General features: G+C 35.5%; 1 protein-coding gene across 4 annotated transcripts in view; it reads right to left on the reverse strand.

Annotated features, from left to right (window-relative positions):
• Nucleotides 1–20933, reverse strand: part of ATAD2B (ATPase family AAA domain containing 2B) — an 80116-nt gene that overhangs the window by 17758 nt on the left and 41425 nt on the right. For 3 of the 4 annotated variants that reach the window (XM_049818430.1, XM_049818434.1, XM_049818433.1), the window contains 8 exons: nt 20393–20525; nt 18354–18540; nt 17493–17678; nt 16712–16847; nt 16205–16401; nt 13508–13667; nt 9705–9827; nt 4856–4993 (listed from right to left, as the gene is read on the reverse strand). In XM_049818430.1, the coding sequence (XP_049674387.1) occupies nt 4856–4993; nt 9705–9827; nt 13508–13667; nt 16205–16401; nt 16712–16847; nt 17493–17678; nt 18354–18540; nt 20393–20525 (1260 nt within the window). The remainder of the gene's footprint in view (nt 1–4855; nt 4994–9704; nt 9828–13507; nt 13668–16204; nt 16402–16711; nt 16848–17492; nt 17679–18353; nt 18541–20392; nt 20526–20933) is intronic. The other variant, XM_049818432.1, reaches the window with a different exon arrangement.

Genomic DNA, 20933 nt, shown 5'->3' on the forward strand with positions numbered 1-20933 from the left:
GATATATCTCAAAGGTCCGAAAACTTATGTTTTATTACATCACTTGAGCAAATCACTTAGATGAAAAAAAAATTTATTTTAGAAGAACTCATTAAAAAAATCTTTTTTCTAAAAAGTCTCTCTTTTTACCATGTTTGTAAGAAAGGTGGTGATAATGATTTCAGGAAAACCTCCTTCTTAAGAGAGGATGAACAATCTTGCATTACTGAGTTAGAAAGGAGATGAATAACAAGAGAATATAAAAAAAGTCACTGATCAGGTAAATTGTATGACCTTCTTTGCCCTCTGTCAGAGAAAGAAGACATTCAATTAATTCATAATACAGGCAGGTATTTAATAGTGATGAAAGAAAATTTCTTTGCCACCAGGTATCACTCAGTCCAAAAGTTTGATGGGATCCCAAAAAAGAACAGGCAGTCAGGATTTATTAGAACTCCCACAAATTCACTAAACGGCATTTTAAATTAGAAGAATTACAAAGCCTATGGGTTTTAAAAGAACTGTTAACCAACTTGGAATCAACTAAGTTGGTTTCTCCTTCAAAATCAAGCATGAAAAAAATAATTTTTATTTGTCAAATGCTTGCAACTTCCTTTTAAAGCATCTGGTTGAAGCCAGCATCAGATATAGGAGAACAAACTACTCTCATCCAGAGTGCCAACTCCTACATTACCCAGAACAAAATGATAAAGAAACAAAGAGACAGTTGTCTCGGCTCTGAGTAAAGATGTCCTCAAATTGCAGAAAATCATTTTTAATGGTTTTTGTCAAGTTACAGTACTTGCCTCTATCTCAAGTGAGAATTAATCCAAGTCAAATCCCTTTTCTGGAAAGCAGGAGGAGAAAAGAAAACAGTAGCAAATATAGGATTTGTGACAAAACATCAGCAGCTACTTAGATTTTAATGTTAGCATCTGGATGACTGTTAATATGGCAGTATCCAAATTCTGAATCCAAATTCAGAACTAGTCCAAAAGGCAGAAAATAGTTAAACTAATAAAAACTATAGGGCATCTGGTCTGCCATGTCCTTTGATAAGGCATTACTGCAGTCATATGAATGTCTGAAGTACAGCAATCACTGACACCACTGTAGCAGAGGTCAAAAACTGAACAGGTAAAAATCAGACCCAAAAAAAACAAAACAACAAAAAACCCACCACAAAAACAAAAAAACACAAAAAGGCACACAAAATTTTATTTATTTAGGAACTAGATTTTCTGCAGCAGTTTTTATATCCTTGCTTGATCCCTCTACAGTTCTTTCTATAGAGAGACCACTAATCACTCCAATTATTGGGAAAAGTTAGCAGTGTGTTTATTTCATATTTCATAAAATTACTTCTATAAAAAATTTACGTTTTTAATACTTCACATAACACAAAATATTTAAATTTTTTTATTTGCTCCAAATGCCATTTTCACAGCTATCGTATTTATCACACAGCATAAAGGACATGAAGAAAACACAAAATCTGCAGTCTATCACTACAATATATTATCACTAAATATTGCAAAAAAAAGGTAAGAATGTAAAATCAAATCTTCCCCATACAGTTTATTTATATGTAACACTAAAAGAAGTGACTGCAAGACAGTAAAATAATATGCAACATACTCCATCTACTGGCAAAATAGAGCAGTAGGACAAAGTTTTACTATACAGCATCCCAATGATTAAAGAGATGCTAATGTTTTATGCATTAACATGTATCCAAACCATTTAGCAATGATTAAGTTACCAGACACACCAAACCATACATTGCTGGTAGTTTCCTTTTCCACACATGTACATGTAAAGGTGAAACGAGACCCTTCTCATCAGTGTCCAGTGACAAAAGGTAATGGGCACAGACTGAAATATAAGATATTCAATTCAGAATTAAGAAAAAGTAATTATTGTGAGCATGGCCAAGTCCTAGAAAAGGTTTCTCAGGCATGTTGCAGAGCTTCCATTCTTACGAGATATTCAAAACACAACTGGACAGAGCCTCCCCAGCTCTGAGCAGGGGAGTTAGACTATATGATCTCCAGAGGTTCCTTCCAACCACAGAAATTTTGTGATTCTATGATCATACAACTACTTATATCAGGCTTCTGACCTATGTCCCATTCTAAGTTCCCACCAGAACACTTGCACTTTTCTCAAAATACACAGTCGATATGGAAATATTTTAAATTATCTGTGGCAGACCTCTCCCAAATGGATTTTCAGCAACTTCTAGTAATGTAATACTTTTAAAACTCATCTATACTGTGATACACAATCCATCACAGGTGTACCTTCAACAAGGGAAATGGAAGTTGCAGATTAAATCTAACTCAGGAATGTCTATCACTGTGCCTACAAATAGAGCAACTATTTTGTGCCACAATTCTGACAGCCCATGTGGTCTAAGCAAATTAAAAAAAAATAATCCAAAGTACATTAGAAAAATTAAATAAATCACAAAATAATAGGTAACTAAAACAATTAAATAAAGCTTCATACAAAATACATAACCTCAGAAACAAACCAACACTCGATAAACTAACTCTCGTTTTCTACTGTACTAGCCCTAAACAGTAAACGGGGCTTTAAATTGGGTGAGGCTGATGTACTGTCTGTACTCAACTCTGGTTTTAGAGAAGATGCTTGACATCCTTTAGGGTTCTCAAGTGTTTCATCTGAATTGACCTTTTTGCAGCTGTTTTCTAAAATACTGTAAACAAAGCTCCTAAAAATATTAATTCAATAAGGAAAGTAATGTTATAATTGGTAATTTTTTTTGTTAGAGAATTCAGGTTCAAATAACAGAAAAAAATGGAAGATTTTCAGAATTATTAATTGGAAAGTACAGGTTTTATCCTGTGTAATTAAAATACATGAATCATTGTCGTTGTTACTCTGCCTGTGTAAAACATTTCAGTCTTTAAAAAAAAAATCTTAGTTCTTGACCATACAAAAATTTCCACTCTACCTCTAAAATTACATCTGTTCAGAAATGCCTTCTCTAAACTTGCCTCTTCCATTTAAACAATTGCAATCCACCATATAATTGGCTGCTATTCAAGCTCCCTACAATCTGCTCAGTTCTGCTCTCACCTTACTCTAGTACGTTCCCTCAAACACCCTTTTAAGACTGTTTCTCTTCCTAGTTTGTAGTCTCTGCTGAACGTACCATATCAATCTTTAAGTGTGCCCATGTACTATTTGAATCCCTTCTGCAGATTTCTGATTGCTCATCAATTCCTGGTTCTCTCTCTTGATTACTAGATGCATCACATCCCTCCTGGAATAGTTATCTTGCCCAGACTCAACCTTAAAAGGCAGATTTTCATTTGATCATAGTCCCAAACACCACTAAGTCTCAAATTTTCTTGATGCCCAACCTAAATCACCAAAACACTAGCAGGAATGGTGCCTTAACACTAACTTCTTTCTTGTTTACTGGCAGTTTCCTTTAGTTGATGGTTCTAGTCTTCAAACAACTGCCACTGCATCCACAACATTAGGTAGAGAAGAGAGCAGAGGTACCAAAGCTTCTTTTTACACAAGTCACCAGTAATAGCTGCTATCTCTCCTCCCAAGAAATGGCTGGCTTGGAGGTCTAGAAACCCTACCGTATGCTGCACAGCACATAGAGCCAGGAAGGTGCTCTGTAGATTAGCCAGAGCGAGAATCTCCATCTTGGATTTCACAGGAAACTAACAAAAATTGAGAATCCCTTCCCTCCTCTCTCCCTTTTTGCATGAGCTGCCAAATGAATAAAGAACAGTTGGATACACATCATCTATTTATTAGATCACAATTTATTCAAACCACAACTCTCTACTATTGACTTTAATTCCTTTAACAGAAGAAATTACAGCTTCAGGAAATAAAACCATACACCTGCAATTAAACTATTCGACATCAACACTATCATTCCTATATAAACAATGTTAATCTCTGGGCAGTTACCATCATGCCTAGAAAACTTTCTTATCAAGGAAAAGCACCTTGAAGGAGAGCACAAAGACCAACGAAAATTTGTCAGCTTCAATCTATCAGTTTCCCTATTAAGCAATAACTGATAATGCTATTAATAACATATTAATAATGGATTCCACATCTTGAGCAGGAAAGCCAGGCACAACTATCAGTATATCCCTCATACTCACTTTCTCTTGTAGTCTTTATTTTGTTTATAACAAAAATATCTGTAGTGTATTTACCTGTTCTAATCAACTTACCTCTTGAAAATAATTAGCAGTGCCTCTGATTACGGACACCACAGTCACTCCTCAAAATTCTAAAGATTTTGATCACTTAATTGGACTAATCCAGTAAGCTGCAGGGAGAGTACCTTAACATCCTCCAATAATGGGTACTGACTATTGAAAACCAGGTGCCATAAAGGAAAATACAGTTAAATTTTTAATCTCTTTTCTAACTTTTCGCATGATACCGTATGTATTGAAGATAGGAAGTGAGTAACTATAGTGCATATAAGAGTATGAAGCAGTGTGTAGGTACATACCTGTGAATACACACAGAGTAAACAAATCTTAACACTCATCAAACAGATAAAAGTTTCTTCTCATTGGATCAGAGTTGTCTTGTACTGAAAACAGTCTTTTACAAAGAAAAATGTAATACTCGTATTACACTAGAAAAAGTTATTCCTTATCACAAAAACAGGAATCCTGCTTCTTTACACTTTTTGGGCAGAGATTTCATGTAGTCAGAAAGAGAGTATTTCCTAAAGTTCCATGTGTTTCATGCCTAAAATTACTTCTGGAAATAATAAGTGAACAGTAGTAGACACACATTTGAAATGTTTGCCATTCTCTACTACCCCTAATTTTGCACAGTTATCACCCAAGGTACTTACATGCACATTTATTTGCAGAGTTGGGCCACACCGTCATTGTGGGTTTTTGTTTGTTCCGGAAAGCCTCTTCAACTCTAGCTTCTGTTTTCCGTACAGTAGAACCATGAGGATTTATTTGTTCTGCTGTTACTGATAAGCCTGCATACAGAAGATAACCATACCTATTTAAATAAACCAAGCTGCATAAAACTATTGAATTTTAAAAGAAATTTGGAATACCATGGCTGCAATAAGAACACTTCAGTTAATATTTAGCTGGACATTCAAAATAAAGATTAGAATCAAGAATATTTATTTTCTAGTGACAAAATAACTTACTGGTTGCATGGTTTTAAAACTGTCAGCTTTGACAGCTAAGAAATATATGAGTGTCTCTCACACTTCGGTCCCCAAAGATTGCACTCTTCTATCCAAATTTCCTCTATAAAAATTCTTATTGACAGTTTCAATTTTTCCTAATTTTAAGCAGATGATTTAAAGTAAGTGGCAATCCATAATGGCATTCTATGCCATATCAAAAAGAGTATCTGAATAAAACCATTGTATTGTCACCATGATCTATGTTATGTAAAATGGATCCATTTCAGAGTCAATATGAGCTCTTAGATTAAGAAAACTGCAATTGTGCTTCTAACAAAAAGTCTGGTTTGCTTTCTGTAATGTAAGTTCATCTCATAGCTTCTACTATTTCAAACAGCTTTTAATTAAATTCTAAAATTGCAAACTTTCATATTGGTTAAGCACATTTTAAAGACAAACGAATCTCTGAAGTTTTGTATTTGTGAACTAGAATTTCCTATCCATCTACTAGGATAGTCTTCAAAATGTCATACCACGTCTCCAATAGTAACCAGAACCAAGTGATCATGAGCTGACAAGAAGCTCCAAAACTGAAGAATGCAGAAATTAAAAGATTCACAAAGGAACTCTCACCTAACAGTTAATAGTTACAGCATAAGTTAAAATAGTTACAGCATAAGTTTCTAGGTACCATTACAAGTATTTTCAACTGCATATCAAGCACATGATATGCTTGATATATCAGGCATTTCATTACTCAAAACTTCTACCACTTCTAACTTGTTATCTGCTGTCATTTCATTACTCAAAACTTCCACCACTTCTAACTTGTTATCTGCTGTTTTCAACAAGCTGCTGCAAATTCCAATAATCTACTATACATTTTTTTCATTTGCCAACTTAGAACTTGTTATCCTTAGATTTACAGTCTTTCAACAACAGCACCTCATTTTGGTACTACAAGAACAAGAAATTCTAGTTTAACTTCTAGATAACAATTTTATTATACAGTTTATTATTCTGTTACACTGCAGTACTTCTGAGATTGGTCACCAATCTCAGTACTAAATAAAAATGGCAGATCTGTCAAAAAAACAGAAAAGTTGTGGAAAAAGAAAGTGACGTAGAAATACCTTCCATTTGAAAAATATGTAAATTGCTAAATAACTTGCCAAGAGAATTGTGAAGAAAATAGATATGGAGCTTTTTAGCCTTAACCCTCCTCTTCAGTATCCTGGAAAATAAATTAAGCACTAATAATGGCACAATTCAGAAAATCAATGGCTTTTTAACTGGGTAAAGATTAAAAAGCCTACAGTATGTGTCACTTGCCTTCCAAGCTCCTCTGTGATTCCAGACAGAAATACTTGATAACATTTCCAGAGAATCTATTAGAAGCCTCATGCAGACCAGTTTGCGCAATTCTATCCAAATCTCATGTTGAATGTTGAAGTCTTTCCAAATGTAGCCAAGAAAATGTTGGCCAAGATGTAACCAAGTACGGGGCATGTTCTTTTTGTCAGAAGACAAATTTCCTTTCTGATGGTGACAGCCACCCACTCTGACTCCATCTGTGACTGCAACACTACCTTGACCTCTTCGGAGGTGGTATTAATACAAGTTTTATATTCAGCCCCAAAACCACTAGTCGATTCTCATGATATACCTGGACTTTTTTTCCGCACAGTCCACTGTTTGCATTATTGCCCTTCTTTCACAATAGTCCTGTTGGCAAGCTAAGAATTTTAACTGTGGCAAGGCTTGAAGGTAGGATCCTTTATCAAGGTGACTCCAGAAATAAATGCAGATTTTTTTCTTTTTCCTCATCAGACTGTACAGATGCCAGTCTGGCACTTTTAAAGGAACATGAAAAGAGAAGTTTGGGGTACTCTGAGCTGAAAAAAAAAGCCCGCATCATATAGTGAAGCACACTCACTGTGACTTCAGTCTCAACATTCATTTAAGGCCTTGCTTGGACATCTCTTACTGATATTAAAAAGAAGTACTTAAGGGTTCAATTCCCCACCACTTTGTCAGGCAACAAGGCTGGCTGCCTGATTCAGCATGATTTCATTTGGTAGCTCCACTGTGGCAAACAGCATGGTATAAGCACGTACCCTTGCATTTCAGTGACCAGTTGCATAAATCTTTTGGAGAGCAAAAGGCATAGTTTGCACTGCTTACACAATTTTCCTCAAGTATTTCCTAACTGAAATCTTCCATTATTTCAAAACATACCCTTATGAAGCAGAGGGGAAGAAGGAGGATCTGGGGATCATTTCTATACCTGACCATCTGGTAATCAATCCAAAGAAGAAACCAGAAATCACTTAACCTTGTGGACATCCAATCAAAAGAAGAAAGTGCAAGTATATGCCTTCGTTGTCCCTTGCCCAAAATGTTCCAAAACACGGTACACATGTCAAAGTCTAGACCAGCAGATGCACTGTCATTTTGCTGATCTGCTGTCTTGCTGAGTATCTTCTGTAGAACAAAATGGGAGTAATGGCAAGGTTGATGAGCCTTCAAATCCCTTCCATCCATTACAATGATCAGTGCCAAGATTACATGCCTGAAGTACCATCTTCATGTTCTACACCACAGCCTTGGACACAACTCCTGATCCAGGGACAGGACAATCTCTTGTGCTTGCCTTACAGCATGAGGCTTACTCAGACCTCAAGCGCTTGCTATCTTTTTCTTCATTCATAACCATTTAATCTAATACAGCTTCTTCCATGCATTCCAAATATTCTGTCCTTGCTAATACAGTAAGTGATCTCAGCCTTCCACACTCTGCAGATGGACCAACTGCAGAGCTCCTTTGCTCTTGAAACCACCACAATGTGGTCCAAAAGCACGAGCATCTTTGAAATGTGACTTGCAGGTATCTGCCACACGGTAACAGTTTCCATGCCGATGCATAGAATGCACTTTGAAAACCTGCCCATTGTTGGATGTGAGCTGTTGTCACTCAACAACTGTACTGCTAGTCACCTATCTGTATCTGAAGGCCCACTAACCAACATCTGACAACAGTATCTTCTTCTTCTGATTTAACAAGTTCATTGCGTGACACCATCAGCCTTAACTATGACTTCTGAAAATCCACCTCTTTCAACAGGGTCCACAGGTTTTGCTCCCAGAAATATATATTACTTGGTCACTGCCACAAAAAGAAGGGCAGCATTCCAGTTAGCTCTTGGAAGACTTGGAAGGAGAGACTTACAAGCTATAGTCACCCTCTGTAACAAACAGCTCTTACAGTTACTTTAACCTCGGAAGCAATAACCTTTAACAATCATGGGGGAGTCATAATGGATAATTAACTGAGCTCAGCTCACAGTGTGACACTAAGGCCAGAATTGGGAATATTTTTATACTTCTAATAGAAAAGTACAGAGGAGAAATGAAGGCATTATATTAGTTCTATTTTACAACCATGGTGAATTACAATTTGTTCTCTTATCCACAATTCAAGACACACATTGGAAGCTTGTACAGAATTAAAAAAAAAAAAAGCATGACTGAATAGGAAAATAAAAGGAACTGTATCAGTTTTAAACCTGAAGGAGAGAAAGACTACAGATACTTGCACAGTTCGAAGAAATTTATTAATAAAGGGTCTTCAATCTACTGATAAAAGTATTCCATGAGCCAGCAGCTCTAAGTTAAGACCAGCCAAATTCAACCTAGGAATCAAATAATGCAGTTTTTTACCAAAGCAGGAAACAGCTTGCCAAGGCAAAGCTGGAATTACTGAAATCAGTAATCCCTAAATCAGCATGAAATTTTGTTCTGATGTTATAGTTCAGTGATTTTCAACCTCCTTCAATTTTCCGAACTTGAAAAATTTTCCATGGAGCTACAGATTTTTTCACGCAAACAGAGCCCTGTTCCCATATTGGGAATATGTCTGGGCTTCCAATTACCTTTTCTGGTCACTTTAGAAGCTGTCCACACACTTGGAGGCCTATGGACTACATGCTGAAAATACCTGCAGTAATTTCAACAAATCTAAGTCAGTGATGTCCGCCAATGTAGGGGGCTATACTGCCTGATTCTGGACTGTTAAAATGTCAACCTCATGCTCCCCTCAATGTGGCTGCAATAGTTGTTTCTTAATCAACAGATCACCAAAAGTACGTCTGTGCACAGGCCAGGATGAACTGAAAATCTACTGTTTTAAATGCCATTCTCTCTAATCATAATTGTTATTACACTGCATTACATGGCATTTTTAGAATGCAGCTCTGGTTCCACCACATGTTCAGCTAGTACCACAATCCCAACATTTATATGTCCACCGTGTTCTACAATACTTTCTGTACCAACAGGCAATGCATCCTTCTTTTGTAAAGATTGTGACTTATTGGACCAGCTCACATAGTTGGAAAAAGTAGACAAGTTTCACACTCAGTCATCCTTTAACATGCACTGCCCGAGTCTGACACATGTTCTATATTTCATCTTAAATTTTTATATAGCCATTTTTAAATTCTGTTTTCTGTGCCATATATGTTGTGTTACAATAAATGAAGTTACATACCTCTTTTTCTTCTCGCTTCCTTGATTTCTTCACACATCTTATTAAATTCTGGATCCAGTTCAGCAGCAATGATAGCATGAGCAGTGTCCTTCAAAGTACAAGCTCTGTGTCTAATTATTTTATCTAGAAAACAGGACAGCACACTTGTTAATTTCCTCACAATTATGTAAATTCCTTACCATTTTATGTTGTTCTGTATTGCATATTACAACACTGATATAGACAGAAGTAACTAGGAAATATTACAAATGTATGAAAATGTAGATGGATCAATAACATAGCATGCGCAAAAATCACAACCCAGCTATTTAAGAAATATAGTATTTTTCAGAAGTACAAATTGTTACTTTAATCAATAGTGGCACTTATAAACAAATGCAAATAGTGAGTGATGAACACACCTAAATCAACTTGCAATCATTAGAAACTTGCTAGAATCAGAAAGTGTACCCGTTCTTACAGGCAGATCTACACAGTATAATGGAGTACAGTGCAGAGAGTCCCAAAAGTAACAAGAGACTTGTCCAGGAATTAATTCACCCACTGGGGTCTAGGAACATTCATACAATTATACTGCCTGCAAAATCATACTGGATGTCTCCTAAATCTGTAAGGTAGACCTGGCATGCTTATATTCCTCCCCTGGTTTTTTTAACCTTAAATTATTGCTTAATTTTTATTTAACAACTGCTAGAAAATTAAAAATTGTGCTAAAACAGATTACTTTATTGCTTATATTGAATAGCTATTTCTCATTTTATTCCATTGAGAAAAACTGGCAAGAAACAAGCCTCGAGTTTGCTACATTTTCATTTCTATTTGGGGAACAAGACAAAAAAAATATGGCCCACACTGGAAGCCTAAATGTGACTCACGAAAAAACATTTTTTCAGAGAAGACCAGTTCCCATACCTTTGAAACACACAAAAGAAATTCTTCCAATGCTGTTGAAATTTGAAAAGTAATTTTAACTTAATAAATAAGCTTGTATGTGGAGAAAATTGACATCTAGAATCTTGCTTTTCAATGAAACCTATGATACTCATTGTTTGCTTTTAGTACAAACATATTTAATTTGTCAATTCATCCATACTGAATTACTTTTTCCAGCTGATGGAGGTACTTCAACAGCAAACATCAACATTAATGTCTACAACATGTTATGCAATTAGCAGATTTGTTTTAATAATCACTAAAGACAACAATTAAGAGTATCAGTGAATGTTTATTAAATGAGGTTTATAATTCTAGAAACAGCAAATTTTACAGCTGGAAAAACTGCTGAGTGAAAAAGAATATCCAGTATCCAGCTCAAATGAGCCCTACATATGTTTCCTGGGGAAATCTAGTGCCACTTCAATCAACTGTAAACTAGAAATATTTACCCACATATATTTGTGAAGCATTATGTTTTATGATCACAAAAAATAAACTGCATTCTTTGCAGATGTAATTTTGCGATATTAGACCTTAAAAAGTTGGTCAGATGATAAAGCTTAGGATACCATCGCAAAAGAAAGAAAGAGGGGGAAAAAAAAAAAAACCTTAAGAAAAATCAAATCAAGAGTATTTGATTGAACTACTATTTTCCTCATATCCTCTGATGGGCAAGGCTTTCGCACAGACAGCCCTTCAAAGAGGTGAATACTATTGTGTCTAAAACACAATGGTTATGTTTCCACACCTTTAAGAACATTTCCTGGTCAAACAATGGAGGGAAAGAAAAAAAACCCCAAACAACCCACCCAAATCTTACTATATAACCTAGCTGAAATTTTATATCAAAGTACCGGGGGGGCGGGGGGGAGGAATACAAAAAAACCAAGGAAGCCAGTTTTGAATATCTGTACTGCATATAAAACCAGCTACTCTGGTACTCCTATTGCCTTTCCAACTGAATGACAGGATAGAAGTAGGTACAGTATGATTCTTCTGCAAATTCAAGCATGAAGCAGAGGCAAGCACATATGCCCAGCTTTAGAGAATGTGAGCATTTACAGGTTAATATTCAGTTAATGCATCTGAATGCATGTAATGCTTACATACATAGACATGATGTGCTGTTTCAGCAGTGTATTCATACAACAGCTCAAGAAATTTTGCGTGCCAGAAGAGCAATACATCATTGACAACGCAGAGGACGGAACTATCTTTCATTACCTACTCAATGATGAGAAACTCCAATCCAAAACTTAGCCTAGAAATAGCCAGATCCATTTCTCCCAGCTCAGTCCTGATGGCATGGAAAACCAAAAAATATCCCTGTTTTGGTTCCCTAAATATATTTCTTAAGACTCTTTCTCTTTGGACAAGCTCAATGAAAACTTCTGTCACTAAATGTTCCCCAAGCTGTCTTTGCTATTTTATGTTTCCGCCACACTGAACCTGCGACTCATGTCGTTTATGACCCTGAGCAGATTTGACCTTAGAAGTCTGTAGTCCCGTAACACCTGCTCTAAAACTTCAAAAAACCTCTTCAGGCTACATTTCCTAGAATTAAACAACCCAGCCCACAGGTCCACATGGCCTAAAAATGAGAACAAAGGATGTATATTAATGCCAGTTTTTCCCAAAGCCCATCACAAAGTCACAAACATACATCAGTTGCATGCAGGAAGTATGTCTCATAGTTCTCATCTTCTAAACAGGCACTCTTCAGAGACACTCAGAATCCCAAATGTCCATTGGCTTTGATTAGTTCACATCAATTACACATTAGAAGTCCTCAAAAGTGTATTATCAAGATGATGGAAAACCTTTTGCTGTATTTTATCAATGTATTTTTTTAGTTGTAAAACAAAATGCATCATAAATTGAAGAAATAAAAGTTTATTTTCCAAAGATATGAACCAGCACTGGTTTCAAAAGGCAAATGTGAAGAACGAGCATAACTATTTGACCAGACTATATTGTACCTAGTCCACACATGAGACCATTTGCAAATGCCTCAGAAAATCAAAACTTTGAGAAGCAAGAAAAATACAGGAAAACAGGCTTTAACCTGGTAAAATGATTTCACAAGATTTAATGAGAGACTTTTTAACACATTGGACTGTATTTGTAGATGGACCCAGATTTCCAAGTATCACATATATTAAATACAACTACATGAAAAGGGTGTTTCGTTGCGGTTGTTCTTTTACTGATGGAAGCTGCCAATTGAAAGGCCTTCTTTTGGCGATGTACACTATAAGGCAGCTCTAGCGAGTACACAAGATGTTCTTCCCTTACTTTGAGCATGTACAGCTTTTACATGCATTTCAATCTACAAATTCCATTTTAATTGAAAGCATCCCATCACACTTTGTCAAGACAATGCCTTCTTATCTCCCCTAATCAGCTGCAACTAACTTCCTTGCCTGATGATTTATCCTGTTTTATTTCTGTCCCCAAATACATAGTTCTTAATTTCTGTCTGTGAATTTAATGTTCTAAGCCAATGTGGAAATAAAGTAGGCCACTGCCAGATTGCATGCAGGATTCTCTATAGAGCTCTCCAAATTACGTTGGGGTTTTGTTGCATATACAAAGTCTATTCACTGAAAAGGAGCTATCAAATTTGAAAAGGAACTACAAAACCCAATTTATTAGAACACAACTCTGAATGCTGTAGTTCTCCTGCTCTTATAATGTCCCCCAGTGTACCACATGCCTCAGAATACTACAAACACAGACCCTTAGGACTTGCTTATCCTAATTATCAGATAGCATGCAGTTTATTTAAATGCCTGAATAGTAACCAAATACATGATTAAATACCAGGCTTTCAGGTTTAGGTAGGCCAAAATGAAACAGGTCCTTACCTCCAGGATCTTTGTCCGGATTGTACTCCAATGCATTGCTGCAGATCAGGTCAATATCTGTTAGGAAATCCTTGGCTGTTAAGTAGTTGTGTTTATCAATTTTGGTTATTACTGTTGATAGGTCCATTGGCTCTTTGATAACTTCAAGGTAATCTGAAACCTATAAACAAACAGCATACAGAAATGACACAGGAACACATGCATTCCATTTGAACACTGCCAATTTCACATCTTTATACTATTATTCATTTCACATGCTTAGCTCTAATACATTAACTAAACATTCTGATTTCTAAACAAATTTATGTTGAAAACAGAAGTTTTATCAGACTAAATAAAACATAGGACTTCCAAAGCTACTTTTTCTTCAGTAGCTCACCAATTTATCTTCCAAAATGAATTTAATGGTATTTTTGAGGCAAAGCATTTTAACATAAATGTATTCTTAATTTTATTTAGACTGAACTATTATTTTTTATATATATAGTGCTATAACACTGTCTTGGGTTAGAAAGGCAAATACAATCAGCCTAACTCAAAACCCTGGGAAAAGCTAGGGAAGCTATATTCTGTTCACCTTGTAGGTAAAGTTCTCATTAAACTGAACAGTCAAATTACCAGCTTTTATATATCTTCTATTGAATAGTTTCTTCAATCACTCATTCAACAAAAAAGACTCTGGTTTTATCAACTGAAGACATTAGCCTGACTGTAAAGAAGGGCAGTCTAAAGAGAAAGCCTTGTGTCATAGTTCACAGCTTAATATGAGCTTAGCTTGTAACTGGAGATTTAGCAACTACTAGGGTACACTAAAACAGTAACATAATTAATGATACCATAAGGGTCTCAAGCTTGATAGTGAAATGCATCAGCACAGCCACTCTAACAAAGTTTACCAAAGATCTATGAATTTGTTACTTCAAAGAAAAAAACCCTATACTTGAATGTTTCAATGTGATTAAGATTACAATCAATTAAAAATACTGGCAGCCTCAGAAACAGTATTGTGGTTTTTCTTTTGAGATCACGCATGTATGATGGTGGCTGACAAAATACTGAGGAGTTAAATACATAATTCAGATCAAGCCATAAAATGGCTCCATAAGAATCTTTTTTAATAAAGTATCTGTAGACATTCATACAAAAATACATTACAACATAAACCAACATTAATGCATTACTTCAGTGGACAGCAGCCTATCACCCAATTCCTTAAATATATAAATTGAAATTTATGATGAAAAATTCAAATTGCAAAAATTCTCTTTTTGTCTCCCTCTATGGAAACATGATGATAATTGGTTCAGAGATTGGAAAGCCAAGCCACAGGCTTCCTTTTCATGTCAGCACATCATCAGAAAGAATCTTCACTGGAAACTGTAAACATTGCTGCTGAATTAGTCAGGAAAATCCTTGACTTATCAAGTAGCAGCATTCTCTGCAATGCCAAGTAGGAGTGGAACAAACTTAATGCATTTTCTCAGTCAGTCAAGCAGACAGGCTGTTGTAGAAAAGGAAAGGATAGTCCTGTGCTTAAATGCACCAGGTGGGACGAAAAGGATTACATTCAATTTCTAGTGCTGTAATATATTAGCAGGGGTTTTGGCAAGTGTTTAAGTAACAAATTCACATTTTAATTCTCTCCATCTACAAAACAAGGATGGTAATTTGTTCGTTCTTTATGTGACCTTATGCAAGTTTAGACGAGAATTTCTTTGGGGAAAGAAACTTCCTTTACTACGTATATGAAGTGTTTCCACCAATAATGGACCTCTCAAGCAGTTTCTTAAGAAAAATCAAAGTTACTGCTCAGACCATGCTCACACTGTAGGTTGCCACATTAAAGAGTTCAGTCTTTCAGAATCAGTCAGCTGCTGAACACTATGGAAAGCTCAAATTAAGAGAAGACTGCATGGGCCCATAAAAGACACCTGTTCCATCCTGCATAGAATTTACACCGCAAATCTGCTTTTTACAGTGCTGTACTGTAATGTACTCTTAATGTCTTCCAAAAGAGATGGGTCTCTTCAGAAGCAATTAAGCATTCTTTTTTAATTTAGCAAGCTTGCAAAGCTTGCAGTGGGCCAGCATCTGATCTCAAAGTCAGACCAAACGTAGTCCTATTCATGTAGCAGCACCTGAAAATAGATTTGCAGATCAAACCGTCTCATCAGTTAGGTGTGCATATGCCATAATTGACCAGTTAATGCCTTATAATGTGCTACCATCTGTGATTAATGGCATCCACAAGCATTACTGCTGAAATTATTCAACAATACTATTAATGCTGAATTCATTACAGAACACAGATCACTTTCCCAATATTATCATGCCTATGATTACAATGTTGTAAAAGCATTTATTACAGAATTGTATTTATGGTTTCAAATATTTCAGGAGCACTTGTAAGGATAGGAGTGATGGCATTTTGAAATGCTGATTTCAGTTATAAAATTGACAGGAATGCACAAGGTTTTTTAATAGGTCACTGATATAGCCAAAGAACATGCTCCAACTCCTTGCATCACAGATGATGAAGCTGTGACTATCTCACCAGCTAAAATTCAGCATTTTAGATTGTAAAGATCATGGATCAAACATCTATTTTTCTTATTAATGCATCAATTTCCTTTTTTTAATTTATATTCTTTTTCTAATAGTTTCAACTTCATTGTTTGCACATTACTGAAACAAGACCTCTTCAATATCCACCGGTTTGCTGAAGATGTTAAAGCGTTTGTCTGTGGCCAGCCTCTTGGTAACATCCCTGAGAAACAACCGCAGCTCTCTCAATGTGTTCTCTTCCTGGTCCTCCATTCGCTGTTTTTCTGCTTCTGACAGCTCTCGGGCAGGACATGGCAGTGCAAGAGGAAGAACTTCCAGAGCACGAAGAGCTAGGGAAAAAAACAAGAAGTCAGACAACGGAAATACTAACAACACAGTGGCTCTTGGGATTATGCCACTCCAGATTTCATTACATAATTAATCTGCCTCATCGACCTATCACTGCATCCTTAACCCCACAGCTCTCCATTTTCCAAAACTGATAACTGTAATGCATGAAATTTATTCTGGGCACTGATTAACACTGTCAAATGTTAATTACACGAAGCGTCATTTACCCACACCTTTTGAAAAAGGAAAATATCACAAAATAAAACATTCAGATGACATTATTATTGGTTTTACTGTAACTTAGTTTACCAGCCTGTTTCCTTCTTGGTGGGGGCATTGCTGCCTCATCAAGAATTAACCCTTTGAAAAATCGCAATCTGTCTTCTTCACTTGGTCTTTGAATATAAAAAACCTCTTCATACTGGATTCTGAAAATACATTTCACCTAAAAAAAAAAAAAAAGAAAATTGAGCCCCCACTCAAAAATACATTATTAATGACCATACTAAAACACTAGTTATAAACTACTCAAAATTAGCCACAGAAGAGAAGATAGTAAAATCTACCTAAAGCTGCATGCACAACCCTGGGAAAACAAATACTTGTAATTCTCACTGAATTTTCTGTAGTAACTAAACTTTCAGTATCCCATGATCCTAACAATGGCCACCTCTGTAGTGAGAAGAGAAAGGGCAGAAGGGAAAGAAGAAAAAAAATCAAAGAAAATGTTGAGGAAAAATATAGGAATTGCCCTCCCCCATCCTGAGCCTCAGAAGATGTAGAGCTAAAGATTAGGCCTTTAGACTAAATCTGCATTTAATTATACTGGAGTAATTTGTCAAAATGAACAATTGACAAAACAAACAATTTTGTCTTCTCAGCAAAGTAGCATGGAAATTATGAAAATCGGTAATATGGATGTACATCCCTCATTAAAGAAAATTACAAACATTTAATTAATATTACATTTTCAGTTTCACATATTTTAAATTAAGTTAGAAAACCACTGCAAAACAATGGTTTTACATGATCAAAACGTTCTGAAGAGCACATACCTCCCTAACAATGCCTCCTTCCACAATAAACTTACCTCTTCAGGCAATTCACTATACATGGACTCAGAGGTAGACAGTAGAAATATAGGGGAGAAGGATGGTATATCTTGCAGCAAAGTTAGAAAAGTAGCTCTCACAGTTTCACTGACAGCTTCCCACCAATCACCAATATGAGGCATGTAAACAATACTTGGTACTGTTCTTCGAGCTTCACGAAAGATCTAATTAAAAGAAACAGTGGTATTTAAATGGATAAACTAATTGTTCTTATCACTTGTGAGTAATACAATTACTGCGGACTAGGAAATGACTCCTGGTTGTGGTATTTTATATATAGAAGTTCCAGTAAAATAAAATCACCTAATGATAAATGCTTTCTAAACAAGTGTTTGTGCCTCTTAGCAGTATCATACAATTATTTTACGCCAATGTGCTAGGAAGGCTACAAAACAACTACTTACCATATATGTTTTAAAAACTTGCTAAGACTGAACAATCAAGATGAAAATTAAATTAGTTTGCAATCCAAGCAAAATCCACCACAAACTGTTTTGAAACCTAAAACATTTAAAACTAAATAAATGAACCTAGAACTACATCACACCAGTTCATACACAAGCTAATAAAATGAAAATCAGGAACCAAATACCCAAATTAAGCTTACTTGACATTAGGTATGTGACTGAGGGGGCAAGTTAAAAATGTAATTACTCTCACTAGTCAGCAGAGATCTCTATCACCCTCTAGAGAGCCCTTTCTTTTAAACATGAAAATAGAAGGAGCCTATGAAAACCTGGCTTTTAAGTTACATTCCAGTTAGCTGCTTTTATATTGATGCAACTAATCTGTTCCAGAATTACATAATTTACTCATTACAAGAGAATCTGAAATGTCACCTGTGCACATGATTCTTCAGGCGTTTTGGCACTGACTGAATAAAGTGCTGGCAGATCTAGCCTGTGTACAGAGAATTTTTCAAGACTGTGCAATAGTGCTGGAGCAAGGTGCGAAGTCTGACCCGAACCTCTCTCTCCAGATAGCAGTAATCTTGGTCGGTAAGAGGTTGGCTGGTGATAAGCTGACCTGCAACAAAGCAACAGTTACAAAATACAATTAACATGCCAATGTTATCAATGGATGGATACATATAATAAGATATTTTAGAATCCAAAAGACTTTCAGTAATGGGTAATTGTTTCCTACTATTACCTAAAAAGATTCAACTAACTCTACGATACCTCAACACTACTCCAAGTCTCGATAACTCAAGCTTTGTCTACTCTTTGATTTCACAACAATTTAATTCAAACTCATCTGTGCAAAGCTATGCACATATTAAATTCATGACAATTTTTATTATAAGCAGTTTATTTAAAACCAATTCCTTGATCATATAAAAAGACTTAATGGACTTTAATGTCTAGTTCATTCCTAACTAGTAAAGCATCTCTTCAGTAGCCTCAGGAATCCCAGATCAATCCATTCATCCCGTAAGCGCTACCCAAGACTTCCAAGAACCACCTAATATTCCAATGCTTTCTTTATTTAAGAAATAGGACCTGAAGTAGGACTAAATAAAATCACTGTTCATCTTCTATTCTAGCATATCCATACACTTCTATTCAGTAGATTTCCAGACAGAAGATTTTAAAGGAAAAACTGCAAAGGTAAACTTATTTTTTAGTTTTGCTGTTGAGAAGAAATGCTAAGGAGTTCATACAAAGATTTTAGGGGTTTTTTGTTTGTTTGTTTTGGGGGTTTTGCCCTGTTGTGGGGACAAGTGAGACCTGAAGAAAGAAGCATTAGGTTTTTGTATTAAAAGTCCATTTATAGAAAACTGATTATGAAACAAAGGTTTTTTTATTAGTTTGCATTTTCTCTCACTAAGGCATTTTTATCTGCACATCAATCAGCTCAGGCAGTGAAACAAGACTGGCTGGTCTTATTTCAGGTTAAATATTTTATAACAGCTATGAACATTGTTGACCTTTGGCTTTTCAGTTCTGGTGGTGGAAGGGTTACACACACAGATAGCAATCAAAGATGCTCAGAAAGACAGACTAAGGCAGGCTTACGTACTTTACAAAAATAAACATCATCTTCCAGATTATTTTATTTAGACACACATCTACACAAATACGTATCGGCATTTGGGGTTTGGGTTCCCCTCTCCCAACCTCACAAGAAAAGGTTAAATTTGGCATTAAAATACCTGACTATGTATCTCAAACTATTTTAACTTAAAGCCTTATTTTTAAGCCTAGATTCCCATAAACACTGTTCTGGCATTACTATTTAGCACAAAAATTTTAGCAGCTTTCCACAAGATGGCTCTACTAAACAGTACTGAACAGTATTGAACAGACTTCCTAACCTCATTTTCTTTATTTAGTAAACTACCTGCAGAACTCATCCTATAAAGTAGTTTAAAACTATTCTTAATACAAAACACTCATTCAAATTTCACGTACACTTTCTAAATTCCCATTTTCCCAAAACTTTCCATGAAAAAAAAATGTTAGAAATGCTGAATGCATTAATTATATAAAGCATCCAAACAGCTGCATACACTGAAGCTCAACAATACTTTAGACCAAGAAAAAGCAAAAAATCCCTCCACAATATTCCTACATACCTCTCTTCCCAGTTCTTAATCTTTCAAATCAAAATGGCTTGCTACAATTAATAATTGCTCTTAATATCCTTACTTCTAAGCTATACCTGTCTGTTGCAAAATATTTCTGATTACTGTCTAGGATGTGGTCTCTCCTAAAGCCATTCACATATCTAAAATACTCTTTTCCATGCACTTACATGTTTCTATTACAGAACACCATTGCCATCACAAAGCAAAAGATCATCTTTGTTACCTCTTCTTATGTAAGAATTTCATGGTTTCATCTATCTGGTTATATGCATTTAGAAAAACACTCACATTGTAAAATGAAGGTAGGGTTTATGTATAGCAGCTGATGACTGTTTCTTTGGTGATCCTGAGTGACAGCTCGTCTCAAAAATTGATGAAGCATTCTCATCTTCACTATCATCTAATATTAGACTTGCTACATCTGTTCCAAGAAATATATTAATTAGAACCTTATCACTTCTAAGTGCACGCACAACAAACAAGAAAAGACATTACAATTTTCTTCATGTAATTTATAACATTTTCAAATGTAGAAAAAATGAGTTAAAACTGTCTAAATATTAGAACACAGAATAATAAGTACTTATTACTTCAAAAACCAAAACAAATTAAATATTGTAGAAGTCTAACCATAATTACAATTTGTTTTTTTAAATCATCAAGCAGAACAACTTCACAAATACAACAAATGTTTAACTTGTTATGAAATGCTTCCTTTGCCTTTATTTCACAGCTAGAGGTTTTTCAAGAATAAAGTTATAAAATCTGTAATTCCTCAAACTATATAGAATTTTGTACTTAAGTGCCCAAATTTTGAGGTACACTTCTT

The sequence above is a fragment of the Accipiter gentilis genome, chromosome 16 (assembly GCF_929443795.1).
Source record: "Accipiter gentilis chromosome 16, bAccGen1.1, whole genome shotgun sequence".
NCBI classification, from domain to species: domain Eukaryota; kingdom Metazoa; phylum Chordata; class Aves; order Accipitriformes; family Accipitridae; genus Astur; species Astur gentilis.